At 41.8% G+C, this 20009-nt stretch overlaps 1 protein-coding gene across 3 annotated transcripts in view; it reads left to right on the top strand.

Moving 5' to 3' along the window:
• aff4 (AF4/FMR2 family, member 4) overlaps window positions 1-20009 on the top strand; it is a 34561-nt gene extending 14552 nt beyond the window's left edge. For all 3 annotated transcript variants that reach the window (XM_034311110.2, XM_034311109.2, XM_034311111.2), the window contains exons 3-20: window positions 247-1011; window positions 1651-1695; window positions 1799-1885; window positions 4043-4070; window positions 4267-4336; window positions 4431-4514; window positions 5811-5952; window positions 6260-7054; window positions 7248-7324; window positions 8053-8278; window positions 10355-10443; window positions 11457-11520; window positions 12410-12546; window positions 12800-12871; window positions 14439-14532; window positions 14751-14794; window positions 15944-16164; window positions 16821-20009. In XM_034311110.2, coding sequence (XP_034167001.1) covers window positions 247-1011; window positions 1651-1695; window positions 1799-1885; window positions 4043-4070; window positions 4267-4336; window positions 4431-4514; window positions 5811-5952; window positions 6260-7054; window positions 7248-7324; window positions 8053-8278; window positions 10355-10443; window positions 11457-11520; window positions 12410-12546; window positions 12800-12871; window positions 14439-14532; window positions 14751-14794; window positions 15944-16164; window positions 16821-16948 — 3168 coding nt within the window. In that variant the 3' untranslated portion in view covers window positions 16949-20009. The remainder of the gene's footprint in view (window positions 1-246; window positions 1012-1650; window positions 1696-1798; window positions 1886-4042; window positions 4071-4266; window positions 4337-4430; window positions 4515-5810; window positions 5953-6259; window positions 7055-7247; window positions 7325-8052; window positions 8279-10354; window positions 10444-11456; window positions 11521-12409; window positions 12547-12799; window positions 12872-14438; window positions 14533-14750; window positions 14795-15943; window positions 16165-16820) is intronic.

The raw sequence follows: 20009 nt of genomic DNA, 5'->3' as shown, positions 1-20009 counted from the left end.
ATTGTACAATATACATAACCTTCTGCATGTCCTGTCACTTGCACTAAGACTGTATTTATACACGTTTATACACACACGTGTTGAATTATGGTGTAAGAGTGTGTTGGTCAGATTGCTGTTAAACAGAATTTCTTCTCTTTTAGCAGGTCATGTGATATAATCTTACCTCCTTACTGCTGGGTTAAAGATGGTTCTCAAAGACTCTGTAGTTTCTAACAGATTTCTTTGTTTCACTTCTTTACGCAGTCCAGCAAGGAAGATAAACTCTCGAGTCGCATCCAGAGCATGCTAGGAAACTACGACGAAATGAAAGAAACCATCGGTGAACCTCCCATGTCGAAACTCCTGGCCAAAGGATCGAGCTCTTCCTCGTCAGAGGAGAAGTCTCTGTACGCCGAGCAGCGGGGCGGAGTCAGCCAGAATCAGAGCAACAAATGGACTCCTATCGGTTCAACCTCCGGAACCTCTTCCTCATCTTTATCCAAGTCCCAGAACCGCTCAGGTTCGTCCAATCAGAGCAGCCACGGCACTAGCCAGCGCAGCGGTGCTAACAGCCAGCGGCACGAACGCGACTTTAGTAGCAAGAAATCCAGCAAACATGAGCACAAGGGCTCCACGAACTCGAGCGGACACTCGCGCTCGCTAACGGCCGAGCAGCACGGCAAGGAGCGCTACCACTCCAAATCGCCCAGAGACCGCGAAGCCAACTGGGACTCGCCGTCCAGAGTGCACTCCTCCTCTTCTTCATCATCCGCCTTTCCCAGCGGGCAGCACTCAGGCCAGGCTTTTCCTCCCTCACTCATGTCCAAACCGGGCTCCATGCAGCAGAAGCCCACTGCTTACGTCAGGCCTATGGATGGCCAGGAGACGGCCGAGCCCAAGACCTCCTCGTCCTCCTCCTCTTCCTCCTCGGAGTCGTATGGAGGCCAGTCACATGGCAGCAGCGTCGGAGAGATGAAGGCCAACGGCAAAGCGTCGCTCGCCAAGCTCAAGATCCCGGCACCGGTAGAGGTGAGATCAGAATATTTATCCCCGTGGGAACGTTAATATAAATCTCATCACGTGTGATAAACGAAATAACGGTATGAAATGAATTCGTGTAGAAACTGTAAAGGTGCGTGCACAGGGCTGGGTGATTATGACAAAAATATCACATCACGATTCTCAATACACAATGTGTATCAAGATATATTGATTTGCTAACAATTTTTAGCAAAAATAAATGGTATTTGTAAAATAAATTATTTATAAAAATTAAAAAAGCATAAAGAAATAGCTAACGATTTTATCATATTAGCTGCTTTTAATCAGGTTGAATTAAAATTTATTTAGAAATGAATACATATATCATGGTACTGTCTCAGAAGAGTGCACTTATCGATATCGTGATAAATTATATCGTCACATCGCCCGGCCCTGACTGAACACAGCATGTACTTCATGAATAGACGACGGTTTCGTTTTCTCAGGTGAAATCTGTTAATGGTTTTATTAGACATGAGACTTTAAAATGCAAACAGAAAAAAATGATTCTGTGGAAAATAGTTTCGTCCTGATTGCGTATTTTGAGACTTTATTGCTCAGGATATCTCTGACCTTTGTTTTATTTGTGAGCTCTGTGAAGCTGATCAGCGTTATTTACTTTGGCAGGGAGCTCTGACAGGAGACGTGAGCTGTGTGGATGAGATTTTAAAGGTACATTCAGTGTTTATTATTAATTATACTTTATTATGTGTTTTTACTCTAGATGTTAGGATATTTGTATAGATCATTTTCTCTGTCTCTCTCTCTCTTCCAGGAAATGACCCAGTCCTGGCCTCCTCCGCTCACAGCCATCCACACCCCCTGCAAGACTGAGCCTTCAAAGTTTCCTTTCCCGACAAAGGTCAGACATTAACGTTAAAAGTCCCACACTACGTCTGGAATTATATGTCTGGAATTTTACTGGGATTTTACTCAGTCACCATCTGTACCTCCTTTATATCTTCTCTATATCTCCTCTATACCTCCCCTATATCTCCTCTATACCTCCCCTGTACCTCCCCTATATCTCCTCTGTACCTCCTCTATATCTCCTCTATACCTCCCCTGTACCTCCCCTATATCTCCTCTATACCTCCCCTATATCTCCTCTATACCTCCTCTATATCTCCTCTATACCTCCCCTGTACCTCCCCTATATCTCCTCTATACCTCCCCTATATCTCCTCTATACCTCCCCTATATCTCCTCTATACCTCCCCTATATCTCCTCTATACCCCCCCTGTACCTCCTCTATACCCCCCCTGTACCTCCTCTATACCTCCCCTATATCTCCTCTGTACCTCCCCTATATCTCCTCTATACCTCCCCTATATCTCCTCTATACCCCCCCTGTACCTCCTCTATACCTCCCCTATATCTCCTCTATACCCCCCCTGTATCTCCTCTATACCTCCCCTATATCTCCTCTATACCTCCCCTATATCTCCTCTATACCCCCCCTGTACCTCCTCTATACCTCCCCTATATCTCCTCTGTACCTCCCCTATATCTCCTCTGTACCTCCCCTATATCTCCTCTATACCTCCCCTATATCTCCTCTATACCCCCCCTATATCTCCTCTATACCTCCCCTATATCTCCTCTATACCCCCCCTGTACCTCCTCTATACCTCCCCTATATCTCCTCTATACCCCCCCTGTATCTCCTCTATACCTCCCCTATATCTCCTCTATACCTCCCCTATATCTCCTCTATACCTCCCCTATATCTCCTCTATACCCCCCCTGTACCTCCTCTATACCTCCCCTATATCTCCTCTATACCCCCCCTGTACCTCCTCTATACCCCCCCTATATCTCCTCTATACCTCCCCTATATCTCCTCTATACCCCCCCTGTACCTCCTCTATACCTCCCCTATATCTCCTCTGTACCTCCCCTATATCTCCTCTATACCCCCCCTATATCTCCTCTATACCCCCCCTGTACCTCCTCTATACCCCCCCTGTACCTCCTCTATACCCCCCCTGTACCTCCTCTATACCTCCCCTATATCTCCTCTATACCTCCCCTATATCTCCTCTATACCCCCCCTGTACCTCCTCTATACCTCCCCTATATCTCCTCTATACCCCCCCTGTACCTCCTCTATACCTCCCCTATATCTCCTCTATACCCCCCCTGTATCTCCTCTATACCTCCCCTATATCTCCTCTATACCTCCCCTATATCTCCTCTATACCCCCCCTGTACCTCCTCTATACCTCCCCTATATCTCCTCTATACCCCCCCTATATCTCCTCTATACCCCCCCTGTACCTCCTCTATACCTCCCCTATATCTCCTCTATACCCCCCCTGTATCTCCTCTATACCCCCCCTATATCTCCTCTATACCCCCCCTGTACCTCCTCTATACCTCCCCTATATCTCCTCTATACCCCCCCTATATCTCCTCTATACCCCCCCTGTACCTCCTCTATACCTCCCCTATATCTCCTCTATACCCCCCCTATATCTCCTCTATACCCCCCCTGTACCTCCTCTATACCTCCCCTATATCTCCTCTATACCCCCCCTATATCTCCTCTATACCCCCCCTGTACCTCCTCTATACCTCCCCTATATCTCCTCTATACCCCCCCTGTACCTCCTCTATACCTCCCCTATATCTCCTCTATACCCCCCCTATATCTCCTCTATACCTCCCCTATATCTCCTCTATACCCCCCCTATATCTCCTCTGTACCTCCCCTATATCTCCTCTATACCCCCCCTGTACCTCCTCTGTATCTCCTCTATACCCCCGCATGAATAGTCATATCCGTATCATATTCCAGTATAGCAGGTTATATTAAGAGAGCCGTTCTGGGGAAGTGAGTCACGGTTGAGTCGGCTTGTACGTTCAGACAGACAGTGTATAATGGATGTTAACTCGTGGGTCTAATGACGTAGAAGAGCTGGAAGGAGTTGTTTATAATCTGATAATGTGTGTATCGAACATGTCTGTTATTGCTTCCTTTCCTGAGTCTCGACAGCTTTGTGTTTGTGTTTGCAGGAAGCCCAGCACGGTTATGGAGGACTCAGTAAGTGTTTTAGATTTAAACATGGTGATGTAATACTGTATCCGTATTATTATTTAATTTAAACCTTTTCTACAGAGTGTACACATTCATGCAGCGTCAATTTAAGGCTGTTTTTAGAAAATTGTAAAATATTTACTGTAATTAAACATTTATTGTTGTTGTATTGACACTGTGCGTAACATCTCATCCCTCTCAGAAAAAAGCATCTCAGGAAAAGGCTCGTCTGCCGCGCAGCAGGCCAAGGCATGCGATGGAGACCAGTCCAAGTGAGTCTGAGGTTCTGTTGAAGTAGTTTCACTGTATTTTTAAATGAAAAAGTGTCAGTGTAAAACGTGTCCTGTCCCTGTGACTGTGTTCCAGCATGCTTCATGACGATCTCAAACTCAGTAGCAGTGAAGACAGCGATGCAGAACAGGAGTCTGCTAAAAGAAATACCTCAGCAAGGTACTGAACCAGAAAGAACCTGAAAACACCCTGATGCTGTCGTCTTTTTCTACCGGTTACTTAAAGTGGCTGAAGATTCTGTTAAAGTCACAGGCTGGTCCAGAGAGGGCTTTAACGGTCATTTGTAGAGTTCGAATCAGAGCAGAATTTAGTACTAGTGGTTTGTTTGCTGTCTGGATGCTGCACATGATGAGATACAGAGGAGATGTAGAGCTGGTATAGAGAAGATGCACAGGAGATGCACAGGAGATGCACAGGAGATATAGAAGAGGTATACAGGAGATACAGAGGAGATGTAGAGCTGGTATAGAGGAGATGCACAGGAGATGCACAGGAGATACAGAGCAGATGTAGAGGAGATACACAGGAGATATAGAGCTGATATACGGGAGGTATAGAGGAGATACAGAGAAGATGCAGAGCTGATATAGAGGAGGTATACAGGAGATATAGAGGAGATACAGGTGAGGTATAGAGGAGATATAGAGCTGGTATACAGGACGTATACAGGAGATATAGAGGAGATACAGGTGAGGTATAGAGGAGATATAGAGCTGGTATACAGGACGTATAGAGGAGATATAGAGGAGATACAGGTGAGGTATAGAGGAGATATAGAGCTGGTATACAGGACGTATAGAGGAGATATAGAGGAGATACATGTGAGGTATAGAGGAGATATAGAGCTGGTATACAGGAGGTATAGAGGAGATATAGAGCTGATATACGGGAGGTATAGAGGAGATACAGAGAAGGCTCTAGTCTTAACTCTGTTGTGGTTTGATTGTAGTGAGAAAATGATTCGACTCTGAATCTGAATTTTTCTGTAATGTAAGCTGCTAAACTGAGCCAAAGCACAGAGCTGTAGTGCTGCAGAAACATGGTGTGTTCTGGACCAACAAAAAGAGAAAATAAACAGTGCATGCGGCACAAAATCTTTTAAACTTGTTATTTATTTAATTATTTAGTCATTTACTGAGCGCTGACTCCGTGTTCTCCCTGTGTGCCCAGATGATTTCTTTTTTTTTTTTTTTTTTGTGATTTCTAAGAATACTTGGTAAAAGTTTGTTTACTTTTTTCCTGATGAATCAAACTATCAAATTCCACTCTGACCTGACAATCGGACTCGAAAGCGCCCTAAGAAAGAGGAAGGTTCATGCCCAGATGGTTTTGGGGATTTAGTGAGGTTTTAGTGTTCCTGTATTTGTATGTGTGTGTATGTGTACAGTATACTGACTCCTGTTTGTGGTGTGTGTGTGTGTGTGTGTGTGTGTGTTGTTTCTTCATTAATAACAGTAATAATAACAGTGAAGTAGCTGAGAGAGAGGACTCCAGTAGCCACAGTGGCTCAGAGAGCAGCTCTGGATCTGAAAGTGAGAGTGAGAGCAGCTCTACGGACAGCGAGGCCAACGAGCCGCCCCGCGCTGCCTCACCTGAGGTACATACACACTTTTACACACTTTTACACACACCCTGCCCTCTGCCAAAAGGGCTCCCGAGCAGTGCGGCAGAGAATCACGCCATCGCCTGTTATTATATTGTTATATTAGCGGTTGTGTGAATAGTAAATGTGGTCTGTTATTTGTGTTATTTTAATTGTAATACAGTAGTGTGGTTTAGTGCATATAGTTGGATGCTGTTTTGAGCAGTGAATCAAATGAAACGAGTTTCAACCTGAAGAGTTTTGACAGTCAGTGAGATCTGAGTTCTAAAATACCTGGAATACCTCTTGATGTGTGTTCCAGCGAGAGCAGCCCCCAGCTAATAAGTGGCAGCTGGATAACTGGCTATCCAAGATGGAGGACCGAGAGAGCAGCGCTGCTCGGGGTTACAACGGCAGCCAAGGGCCCAAAGACTCTGCCCCTGCACCGGGCCGGGACCAGCGGGCCACGCAGAAGGGCTCGGAGAGCGGCCGGGGGAGGCAGAAGTCTCCAGCGCAGAGCGGTGAGGGTGGTGGCACTGCCAGTCAGAGGCGCTCGGTGGGCAAAAAGCAGCCCAAAAAGTCCGAGAAGCCCGCTGTGGCAGAGGAGCCGAAAGGCAGCCTGAAGGTGGAGAGTGAGCCTCGGCCCGAGACGCCTCAGCACCGCGCGAGAGCGCCCAACAAGGGACCGCGCAAACCTGCTGCGAAGAAAGAGCCCAAGAAAGAAGTGCGGGCCCCTCCGGAAAAGCGCAAATCCAAGCCACAGGGCAAGCAGAAGTCGCGCGAGTTTGTGGAAACGGAGCCGTCGTCGTCCTCTGACTCAGACGAGGAAGAAGAGGAAAGTGCTCCATCTTCCTCACACACTCCAAAGTACGCCCCCCACGTTTTCTCCCCCATGGAAGAGAAAGACCTTCTCTCACCGCTTAGCGAGTCTGACGAGAAACTAGCGGCGCCCAGGCAGCTGCTCGTCTCTATCGAGCTCAGCCTGCTGAGCCGAGTGCCGGGCCGGGTTTATAAAGACGCAGAGGTGAAGGTGGAGCGGGACTCGGCTAGCGACGGCAAAGAGTTCCAGAAACAGCCGGCGGAAAATAAAGCCAATAAAGGCAAGAGGAAACACAAGGTGAGTGTTTTTAAACGGGTAGTGTGGCTAATGGCCTAGCTACTTGTTTTGGATGTAAATTTTCTTTTTTTTGTTTGTTTGTTTTTGTTTTTTTTTTAGTAACGCCTCGTATTTGGAGAAAGATGCATCTTGTTTTTATAAAACTAACTTCAGATTATCTGTTTAGATTAACCCTGAGTTATTCTGTCTGTAGAATGATGACAGCCTTAAACCAGAAAACAAGAAGTCCAGGACGGAAGAGAAGTCTTCGCACCATAAACCGAATAAGGAGTAAGTGCTAAAACACACCAAATTTCCATTAGCACATTTTGTTCTCACTTACATTTACAGCATTTAACAGATGCCCTGATCCAGACTTCCAGAAGTGCTTTAAGGTCTCCATCAGACACACCTCCTCACTCTCATAGTGCAATTAGGGCCGAGTCTATTGTGATTAAACGCTTATTTAAACCTGGGTTACGCTTTATTTTAAATACACAAGATGGCTGCCGTACTTATCCTGAATAACTAACGTCCTTAGAAACTATCGTTATCATGTCAATCAACTCTCATGTAGCCTTCAGTCATCTGTCTTGCAAACAGTTCTTCTTAATTAATAAATATTTTTGAAGTAAGGTAATAAATAGGTTTTAATTTGAGACACAGATCATGATAACAGTCATGACGACGAGAGAGAGAGCGAGACGGAGCTCTAACGTCGCTGTACATTTTACAGTTCGGACTGGAAACCTGACGGACGGTTGATTTGACTCTGACATGCCGTCTAGTGGATTTTGCTTTAATTCTCCAGATTGTACTTAAAGCACACAGGAGTGTGTGTGTGTGTGTTTGTGTGGACAGTGCTGCTTAAATAAAAGTATAAATCAGGCTTTAGAGAGGAGTGTGTGCATGAATAGAGACAGGATTGCTTGAGGGATTTTTTTTCTCCTTGTTCAGTAGAATTTGGTCACATTCGAATGTCCTGGTTGTTAACGTATCGAACACGGCACTCGTTGCAGGTCGTCGAAGCGTGTTGTGGATAAGGATAAAGAGCCTGTTCCATCTCCTTCCCTGACCCTTCAGCGCACGCCCAAGTCTGAGCACCAGGGTCGCAAACGCACGGTCAGTCAGTCGTCCAGCTCGCTGCCCATCAGCACCAGCAGCAAGGACGTCGTCAAGAACAGCTCCGGCTCCAAACACCGCAAGGGCGAGGACAAACAGAGCCGCAGCAGCAGGGACACCAAGGTGTGTGCGCGTGTGTGCGTGTGCGTGTGTGCGTGTGCGTGCGTGCGTGTGTGTGTGTGCGTGTGTGCGTGCGTGTGTGCGTGCGTGCGTGCGTGTGTGCGCGTGCGTGTGTGCGTGCGTGTGTGTGTGCGTGCGCGTGTGCGTGCGCGTGTGCGTGCGTGTGTGCGTGCGTGCGTGTGTATTAGTCTCTTTAGTTTGCTCTCCTCCTCTTAGGTAAATACTAAGTTCATGTAAACAGGAGCCGGATTTCAGTTTGTAATTCGAGTTTAAACAGTTTTTACATATTTTGTTTGTTTGTTTGTTTTTTGCTCTCTTGTAACTTCCATTGTTGAAGTGTGTTTTGTGTTTACACATAAAATTATCAGATTTTGCAAGATTTCAGCAAAATTCCAGATATTCAACATTTATATTCAGATTTATTCAGATTTTCTTTACAGAAATCCGGATGTAGATGTAGATTCAGATCTGTAACGAGCAGGTCAGAGGTGACAGTGAGGAAAAGAATAAGGAAGAATTTATATAAATTATAAATTGTTTTACAGATGTATACAAAAAAAAAAAAACAACTGATGCCAATTTATTTACTCTTACTATACAGCACTATTTGTCTTTTGTATATAAAAAGTAAGCTAGAAAACAGACGATTTAATAAACGCACGTGTACAGAGGCACGTTCTCAGGATGTGAAAACAAACTCCTTTTTTTTTTCCTCTTATTTGAGAGTAGTTTTGCAGAGACTCCTCCCCACTCACGCTAAAAATAAATGTGCATGTCATGAAGAGGATGCGTTTTTACGTAACTGACACCATGACACCATGCGACATCTGTGTTTTATGTTTTATCCTCCTGGGATATTTTTAGAAAGTGTACTCAGTGAAGTGTGTGTGTGTATGTGTGTGTGTGTGTGTGTGTGTGTGTGTGTGTGATTACAGTGCACTAAACAAAACAAACATTTCATTCAAAAGTACCGATGTGTGTTCTCGAGGAACGAGCTGCGAGATATCCATCGTAAAGAGAGCGAGTGTTACACCTGACGTCCGGGAGAAAACGTATAAAAGATGAAAACACGTCACTTTTAAAGTTTATTTGCGTGACTTATTGCTTTTATAAAATGGTGACAAAAACAATCTGAATAAAAAACTGCTCAATCAATTGTTTATTATTAATAATAGACGCACAGTGAAATTCTATGTTTGCAATAATAATATAATAATGTAATATAATTATATAATAATATAATAATGTAATATAATAATGTTTGCAATAGGCAGTTTTTACATCGTGTTAAATAGTGTGTTAACAGTAAGCTTTAGCTGTAAACGCTAATGCAATCTCTTGTACTCAGAACTCGGAAAAACACGACTTCTGACATGGAAAAGTGCAATGAAACGGTCATTCGACTGGGAATTCCAGGTCAGGAACTCGGGCAGCATCGGCCTAGCCAGAGCTCCTCGTTCGGACGTAAACAATCCTGACCTCACAACAAAATGGCGGCGCTCACATTCAGCATACAGTAAACAGATTTCCCTTTACAACATTTTCTACTTAATATGTAGCTTCACGATGTGTACTAAATTTAGATTTGTGACGTGATTCTGCTGATTTCAGCCCAATTTTACGAACGTGATAAAACCACTGTACAGAGGATTCTCATCATCAAAGAGGAACAAGACATCTGACCTGCGTTATACATCATTTCTCTTATCAATCTCGCAGAAATAATTCATGTAGATGAGCATCAGAGTCTCGGCACAAGTACAGATAAGACCTTACTCTGAGCATCCGTGTTTTTCCGAGCTGATGCACTGGAACGCTTTTAGATCAGAACTCGGGAAAATCGACTCGGAACTTTGAGAGTACGATGGATTTCAGCATCAGCAGCATCAGTGCGTTCTGTAGACAGCAGCTCAGCCAATCAGACTTCAGAACTAAAACTTTCTGATTTCAGTTAGAGTTCACTTTATTTTCCTGTTTCATTTGTCCACTTTGTCCTGACGTGCTGTTAAAAAGGTTCTTTATAAATGAAGAAGGATAATGATGATTTAATAAAATTTCCTGTTTATTTCTCCCGTCCAGGATAAAAGCTCTAAAACAGAGAATCAGCTGGCTGTTCTTCCTCTCTCCTCAGACAGCTCCAAGAGGTCCAAGCTGCACTTTGAGGACCGGTAATACAAACCTCTCCACTGTCTCTGCGTTTAGCGTGACTGTGCTGCTGATTTAATCAGATCCAACATTCACCAATTTGTGCTTTTTGTTTGTTTTTTTAAACCTAGGTATTACACGTCGCTGTATTTCACCTGTTGTTTTCGTTCTCGCAAAATCTCCTTTCAAAATAAAACGGATTCTTACAAACTTAGCTTACGATTTAATGTGGAAATATATCCTACGATTAATAATAATAATAATAATCATAATAATGCGATTTAATGTCGCTCGTCTGTAAATCCAGGAACTGACGAGATGTCACTTTGGAACCTTGTGTTAAAAGATCCAGATGAATTGGTGTCAAAGAAAATAAGATTAATATGTTTTATTTTACAGTTCTGTGCAAAAGTCTCAGATCACATGTAAAGAAATGCTGTAGAGTAAAGACGCCTTCAAAAATAATGAAATTAAATGTTTCTACATAAAAAAATCCTATAAAGAGCAGTAAACAGTAATAAATGAAACAAAGTCGATATTTAATGTGACGATCCTTCACTTTAAATAAATAAAGCAGTATCTGAGGTGCAGTGTGTGCAGTTTTATAAGGAAATGAGCTGGAAGTGTTACTGAGCATCTTGCAGAAGCAGCCACAGTTCTTCTGGAGACTTTGACTGTCGACTCGCTTCTTATTTCTGCAGCGAAACCCAGCAGCCTTCATTATGTTTTTATCTGAAAAGTGTCTCTTATGGAATCTGCTGCTTTCTTTACTGACATACAAACATTTTTCTGTAACATTTCATTTTGTGCTGGAAAACTAATGTTTGGAATCTAAAATGTTTTTGTACTGAATCAATAATGTAGAAGTCAGAAAATAAACATCTTTAACAGAGTTTGTACTGGGAAAAAAAAGACTTTTGCACAGTACTGTATGTTTTAATCTCACTGATCTCACTACTCAGACCTGAGGTATAGAAAACAAACCCTGCAGTTGGATGAACGTTGATCACATCACGTCTTTATTTATTGTTTTTAGGGTTCATTCAGCCGACCATTACCTCCAAGAAGCTAAGAAGCTGAAACACAACGCAGACGCTCTGGTAAGGACGTGTTGTGTTTGATCGTGTACCGTTTCGCTGCATGTTGTTATTAAATAGACAGAAGAAAAGACGACCTTCTTCTCTGAACTGCTCTAATGTGCGTTAAGTCAGGAATAAAACACTTCAGGACGTGATGTTCTAGGAAAGTAAGAGATGACAAGGTGGTGTGATGTGTCCTGTAACAGAAGTGTTTTATTCCTCTTACTCCACAGCTATTCGTCAACGATTACAATTTTTACTTTATTAAAGAGCGACACATTATACTTTTATCTGTTTATAGTTACCTTTAATGTTTGTGAAAGAAGTTCTCATGTACGTTATAGCAGCTATAAACAGTCCTTCCTTCTCTCTTTTTTTTCTCTCTTGACGTTAATAAGACAAAAAATCGCAGCTTGTTACCGAGAAACCGCAAAGAAGCGTAAACTCCTCTGTCCTGAAGACGTCGGAAAACTTACTGACTGTTACAAAGCACTGACACTGGAGACTCCTTCAAAAAAAAAAAAAAAAAAAACGATCATTAAACCTTAAATCTTAAAACCTTTCAGAAAATTTCAGCATGTCCATGATTACACACGTTCTTTAAACTTGTTGATGTGGAGCGTCCGCTGTACAAGTCTCCGTGTAAGTTGTTACTATAGTAACCAAAACTGTTGTCCAAGGTGCTGTAATAGGAAATTAATCAACCAATCAGAGTTGAGAACAGTGCTGGTGTAAAATGTGTATTAATATTAATCATGTCCATGTTGTTTCAGTTCATGTTCTTCTCAGCATGTTTTTATTAATGATGTTTTTTCTCGTTAAAGTTATAACGAAACAGGAATGAGTAATTCTGCTGGTTCTGCTGGTTTAAAATCTCCGGTAATGCTCTGTGTTTTCCTCGTTCCTAAAGATGGACAGATTTGAAAAAGCGGTGTATTACCTGGATGCTGTGGTCTCCTTCATCGAGTGTGGTAATGCGCTGGAGAAGAGTGCGCAGGAAGCCAAGTCCCCTTTCCCCATGTATGCTGAAACTGTGGAACTCATTAAGTACGTACTTCTGAACTAAACTTCTGACTTCTGATTCGCTCTCATGTGTGCCTTTTTAATTGCAGTTTTACCTGCAGCCTCTAGGGGTCACCATTACCATTCCACCATTCCACCATTATTCTGAACATTTTAAGTGGAGTTCATTTAAAAGACGTAGCAGCGGTGTGACGTTATCCGGGTGTTGCATTATTATTTTCTCGTGATTGTGTTGCGTTATTATTTTCTCATGTGATTGTGTGGATTTTATTTGTAGGTACACTATGAAGTTAAAGAGCTATATGGCACCAGACGCTACCTCAGCAGACAAAAGGCTGGCAGTGTTGTGGTACGTGAACACGTGATTTATACATATATAACGCAATACATATGTATGTGTGTGTGTGTATATATATATATAAACTTTTCACAGATTTAAAAAAAAAGCCGTAGAAGGTTATATTTCAGAGCCCACATTAGATAACAAACATATTAAAGTGGATTATTTCACCACCAGCAGTCTTAATAAAAACACTGCGAAGCGAGAGCTGGGGCCGAGACTCATTTCTTTCTCACTCAGACTGTAGAGTCAAGCAGCCAATCAGTGACAGGCGTGGTAGTCAGGTGATCACACAGAGTGACACGCCCCCTAGAGCTGATCTCCGTTTACCATTTATTTCTCACACGCGTCGATAACACGTCATGAGCAGTGACCGAGAAAGCGTACGTGAAATAATGAACATGAACACAGCGCGTTATTTACTCATCTTTTTTTTCCCCAAAATGACTTTGGAAGAGAAACTAAAAGTGCACAGACGAAACGCACACGTCGTCCAATCAGAATGCAGATTACACGAAAGGACAGACGACAGAACCGTACGTTTAGTGATTTCTGGTTTGAATGAAAGGGTTAGAACTGGAGCTGGTACTGATCCGATTCTCAGGAACAGAGTCAGAGCAAACATTCCAAAAAGATCAGAATTGCATTTGGGTTTGTTTATTTATTTATTAATTTATTTACTGGAAATGTTTACATATAAACATGATAGTATTTTTGTTAAGATTGATTTTATTATATTACACCTTTATTATATTTGCCGTGTAGGTGATTTTTCTGTGAAAGCTTTTAACTGAATAAACAAAGCTACGGCTTTAACCGAGTCGTGTTTTTAGCTTTGTAATTTATTATTTTTTTTCCATAAAGTGAAGTCTTTCAGTTTAAAAAAAATAATTTTAAAGATTAATAGTTTTTTAAATCGATATCGGCTGATATGTGAGGTTTCTGGGGAAAAAGAAAAAGTGGTATCTAGTTACAACTTTTCTGTTGTTTGGTGTTCAGAAGAAGCACGGCATGAACCCAGTCGAGCTTTAAATATACGAAAAGAAATCTGGAATTCAGGGGGACAGTTGTCTGTGTGTGTGTGTGTGTGTGTGTGTGTGTGTGTGTGTGTGTGTGTGTGTGTGTGTGTGTGTGTGAGAGAGAGTAATAATTTGCCCCACATCATCATCATGCCTCGTGATATTACACATCGCTCAGCACTAGTTTCATTGTGGAGTTATTGATAGATATTATATTTTTTATTAGATTTGCTTAAACAGTTATTTAGGTGACTAAAAAAGCCAAAGTGTCAGCTGTAGGTTGTTTAAATTATTATTTTTTTACTGCAATAAGCTGAAAACGCTGCACACGTCTGTGCAGAAAGTAAGGAGATGTAATTTCTCCTGCAGTAGATACCACACCTTTGCTCAGAAAACAAACAGTGCCGGTTTGGTTTAATTTTATGTGTTTTATTTAAACATTTATTTAAAAAGGAACAAATTTGTAACGTGTGTGTGTGTGTGTCTCTCTCGCTCTCGCTCTCTCTCCCTCGCTCTCTCTCTCTCTCTCTCGCTCTCTCTCTCTCTCCCTCATTTAGCTTGAGATGTCAGTCTCTCCTTTACCTGAGGCTCTTTAAACTGAGGAAGGAAAGTGCACTGAAGTACTCGAAGACACTCACTGAACATTTGAAGGTAAATTTATTCATCGTTGCTCTGAATACAGCTGCAGGATGAGCGCAGAGCCGAGCGCAGAGCCGAGCGCAGAGCCGATACGGATTATTTACATTCATCATTTCATCGCCTGTAACTGAACGCCGTTGTTTCTCGGATATTACAGTCGTGTACTCTCGTTTTGAATTCTCTTACACAGTGATTGTGATTGAGTGTATTTTATTTTATTTTTTTTCCAGAATTCATTGAGTAATACTCAGGCGCCGTCTCCTGGGATGGGAAAGTAAGACCTTATTTAATTATTTTACTCATTTTCATTACATGCAGATTCGTCAGTCTTTCAGTTTTAAATGACTCTTTATTACAGGTTTTTTCCCATTTGTTCTGTAAAAGGTTGTATTTCTTTCCTCTGGTGTTAGTATATCTGTATTATTATATTGCTCCCTGATCCTGATGATGGAGTGGATCTCGCTGCACAGGATTGCTTTATGGGTTTATGTTGCGGTTATGCAAATTAGAGATGACGTTAGTGATAAGACACCTGTTACTCATTTATGTGTTAGAGTTTCAGTTAAACTCGCACTCATTTACTGGCCATTTTTTGGGAAGTAATACAGTAACAGCTCATAGCACCAGTCACATGAGTGTATAGCCAAAGTTCCTATTGCTTCATAAAGTTCCCCTGAAAACAGAATCAGTGTTTGTTTCAGAGCTTTTTGTCCTTTAGTCTTACAAACACCGATACAATGCTATATAATACTAAAATTTACAATAAACAGATTTGCAGATTTTCTTGTTTTAATTTTATCGTTTAACGTTTCCAGAAAAACGCAAAAAAATTGTGATGATTCGTATTTATGCAGTTAAATGCTCTCTAGAACTGTATAAGCTCCGCCCCCTGGAGGCGTGTCTTGCTTTATGGTAGCAGCTCATTACCAGTAAATGAGGTTTTGCTGTGTGTTTTCGTCTGAGCCTCACACACACACACACACCCACGCACACACACACGCACACACACGCACAGACACTTCCCTTTTCCAATCATCACTCAGTTTGAGGGGAAAATGGTTGGGGTTTGTGAAGAGGGAGGAGTTTGTACAAGGTGGCGATTCTCTGATGCTGGACCACGTTGTGAGAATTCAGGGTTCTGCATCAGTAAGAGTCAGTAAAAGTCTCTCGCTAATCTCTTCACTGTTCTCCGTATTTAGCTAGCTCGCTGTCAGGTTTGTTTCGATTGGGCGGGGGTGTGGCTTATCTCAAACGCTATTGGCTGTTGTGTAAATCACTCAAACACTTCAACGTGATGTCACTTCCTGTTTCGGAAATAAATGTGTCCATATACAAGGCGCCACTTCATGAGACTTTTAATGCATTAACTCTGACCACGTCAGCAGTGTCGGCTTTCTGACCGCTTCCTCTTCCTGTCCTCCAGTAAAGCGGTCGGAATGCCATCCCCAGTGTCGCCCAAAGTGTCTCCCGGCAGCGCGGGCAGTTACTCCTCCAGCAGCTCCTCCAGCCAGAGCGGCAGCTCCTCCGTCACCATCCCACAGCGCATCCACCAGATGGCCGCCAGCTACGTGCAGGTCACCTCCAACTTCCTGTACGCCACCGAGGTGTGGGAGCAGGCCGAGCAGCTGGCCCGGGAGCAGAGAGGTAGGATTTTCCAAAACCCTCAGTCAGATCCTGTTTTCTAGATTTTGGATTCAAACTTTTATGTTGCTGCAAGTTCAATATCCACTTTTGCGTATTTTCATCACCAGGACAGAATTCTAACTGAACTAATCGTTAGGGGTGTAAATTAAAAACAATTTGAAGTGAAATCAGTCCAACAGCAGTCTCAGATTCGACCGCATAGATTTATAAGCCACTTCGAGTCGTACGGGTTAAACCTGATACTGCTGAAGATCGGCGTACGCTCGCTGGGTCACGGGAGCGTGAAAGAGAGAGAAATACTTCGATTTCAACAAAAGCCTCAGCAGCGAAAATGAAGACGAGAGAATTCACATAGTACTGATTCTCAGACAAAATGAAGACGGTGAAGAAATGTTTGGAAAGAGATCTCAAAACTAGGACGCATTTAATACGTTAAATTTATCTGAACTGAATCAGTTCTGAATCAAATCATTTCACTCTGAATCATTAGTGAATCAAAGCGTACCGAATCATTACTTACGGTTTTTATCGTATTGTGTATCTCTAAAAGACCTCCGGAGACTCACACCCCTACTAATCATGGCTCATGTGCTGATTCTCTCTCTCTCTCTCTCTCTCTCTCTCTCTCTCTCTCTCTCTCTCTCTCTCTCTCTCAGAGTTCTTCACTGAGCTGGATAAAGCAATGGGCCCGCTGATCTTCAACACCAGCAGCATGACTGAACTGGTCCACTACACACGCCAAGGTCTCCACTGGCTACGGCTCGACGCCAAGCTCGTCTCATAACACTCTCCCACTTCTTCTTCCTTCTTTTCTCTCCTCCCTTTCTTGCCTTACTCTCATTTATTTAATCTGCCTCAGACATATCTGTGACACTGTGTCCATTATCAACACCAGCTTGCCAAAAAATAAAACAACAAACTGAGCAAAGCAACACCGAGCGCTATTTGGATAGCCCCGCCCCCTCTCCGCTAGTCGTTCATGGCGAGGTGACCAATCAGCGTCTCGTCCCGCTGGAAAACAAAACAAGAAAAGCCATCTTTATGTTTATTTTTGTTTTGTTTTGTTTTAATCTTGACAGCTGTGAACAACACTTTTTATGGTATCTCTCTTCTTTTTTTTTTTTTTTTTTTTTTTAACCAGCGTACCTCCCTTTAACCAAAGGTGCTTTAAATACTAAGGGTTTGTCCTTCTCTCTTTTTGTGCCTTGTATAAGATATGGAGGAAACTTGTTTGTGCACGCGGGCTGGGCGTGGAACCGGGTTGAATGGTTAGACAGGAAGTGTGTGAAATGGGGCAAGGCTGCGGAATGCTAATGACTTAATCCGTAAAGCGAGCATTCCATCCGGTGCGCAGAAACGGCGTGGTCGAGCTGCGTCTCGGAGAGAAGTGTCATAGCGTGCACAAAACATCATCCGTCTGCACAGACGCCGAGTCTCGAGCGTCCTCGAGCGTGACGACTCTGAACACGTCAGCGATGACCGAGGACCTGAAGCATCACGAGATTCATTCCCAGATCCCCCTCACTCCACTCCTCCGTCGTTTTCCCATTCTCTTCCTCTTTCACTTGTACATGGACGGTTTTATTATTTTTTTCGGATCGTAACACAAAGACGTGATTTCTACTCGCTTTTAGATTTCTAGAAGAATCTGTTTATCCACAGCGTTCCTCTTCCTCCTAAGCACATGAATATTTTATTACTGCCGCTTCAGTACGTGACCTGGTATATATACACATACATATATATATTTTATTTAGATACAGAAAGTTGTCTTTGTCTCAGAATGACTTTCACTCACAGAATAATGCTCTTCTTCTTCTTCTTCTTCTTCTTCTCCATCTTGAATACAGGGTTGTATAATGGGATGTATATGAAATTGCCATATTTAAGTATTTAATATCAGTCTTGGGATTTCCTTTATAGCATCATAGTCGATTGTCTATTATAACAAATCATTTAACAGGAAGGAGGCGCATAAGGAATATATTTATTACACATGTACTTTATATTTATAGTTTCTACATACAGTACAGTGCACAGTATATTGCATATTAAGTCGTTCTGGCCAGAAAATATAAGCAGTTTTACTCATTTAAAAAAAAAAAAAAAAAAAAAAAGCATAAAAAGTGAAAGTGTATTTTTCTGTAAGGTTCTGTCCGTGCTGCAGTACGTCTAAGCTGAAAGTGTAAGAGAGGAGGAGGATTACTATCTCATCAGTCTGCAGCGTATAAATGCTGGAAATCTACCATCTTTTGCACTAGAAATGTTTTTTTTTATTCCGTCGGCTCCCTGTTTTCTCTGTAGGGACAAACTGTTATTTCTTCTTTACACTCGTTCAGAGTTGAGGAAGAAATCTGTCTATGCAGACTTTTTTTTTTTTTTTTAAACAGTTCTCTCCACTAACTCGGGCAGTAGTTCAGCAGTTATGTCCTCTGTGTTTTCAGAAAGTATTAAACTATCGACGTTAAAGTGTGACTTTAGCTACTTCCTCCTGTACACATGTATAATATATAAAGTTGTTCTATAAGCGACAACGCACCCAAAGACGCTCTGCGTTGTTCAGCTGTGCGTGAACTTCTCAGCTTTCTGACACCGAGAAATCTGCTTCATGTTTTTCGAGGTTAAATTGCCAAAACGATGTTAGATGGTGGTGTTATTATTATTATTATTATTATTATTATTATTATTATTATTAGTGATTCAATATCAAACAAATTGTGCTTTTTTTTCTGGCTTGGAAAGGAATGTAGCATTTTTTTTTCCCAGAATATTAGCGAGGAGGTGACCAAGAGCTTTGGGTGGAAATTTTAAGACTCTATTTTGTAATTTAGTTGGAATGAAATTACAGACCATCACACAGAGCCTAATGATCACGAACAGGGTTTACTTCTCTGCATACTGAACTTATGCACTACATTCATTATCAGTTCCAAGGTGAGCAGAACTATAGCTGATTCACTGCTGTGGCTCATTTTTTTATGTTTCCTTTTTTTTTTTTTTTAAAGCAACATCTAGCTTTTATTCCAATTTTTAGAGTTTGTTTTAAAATCAAATAATAATTCACATGTTGTAACTATAAACCAGGGTAAAACTTTTTTCTGACATCTTCTACAAAATGAAAACACTTGCATGTTTGTATTTAAATGCTAAACTGTACAAATGTACATATAACGTCTCTTTTAGGGTAAATTTTTATGGCAGTTTAACATTTGTATGAAGTTGTAAATAGAATGTTAATATTAGACTTGTCTTTACTGAACTTCTTCCTCTTTTATCGACACTGTACATCATGATTTTTTCCCCCAATCACATCAATACTGTGTTTTTTTTTATTGAAATCTTTATCCGTAGTGCTGTTTTATCACTGAAATTCTTAGAAACGCTTTGTATGTTTTATGTGATGCTGATCGTCGTCATTGAGTTGATATTTCGAGTTTTTAATCCTGTCGAAATGAGCTGTTGAAAGTGAAAGCTTCAGGACGGCTGTAGCTCATGTGGTCTTTTGAGATGTTCGGAGGTGTTTGTGTTCGTTCAGCTGTTCTCTACGTGTTCATGTTCTACTCATTTTAGGATTTACAAAATGCAGATTATTTCTGCAGAAGTTCTGCAGTTTGTTATAATCCAAATCAGTTTAAAGTATTGAAGAGATTGATCAGAGAAATTTAGATATTATATAATGGATGCAATATGATTTACGATTTAAAGGTACTCTCATGAGCCTCGACTATTCTTAACTTGTAATTTAAAAAAACAATTTTTGTGAAGTGAGTATTACTGAATACTAATGGGTTTTCTGAGTCTTTGTATTTTGCTGTATTGAGAATAAAATATATATGATTATTGAA

The sequence above is a fragment of the Pangasianodon hypophthalmus genome, chromosome 15, assembly GCF_027358585.1.
Source record: "Pangasianodon hypophthalmus isolate fPanHyp1 chromosome 15, fPanHyp1.pri, whole genome shotgun sequence".
In the NCBI taxonomy this organism is placed as follows: Eukaryota; Metazoa; Chordata; class Actinopteri; order Siluriformes; family Pangasiidae; genus Pangasianodon; species Pangasianodon hypophthalmus.
Note: the sequence above shows the minus strand (reverse complement) of the source record. Positions and strands in the feature narration are given on the sequence as shown.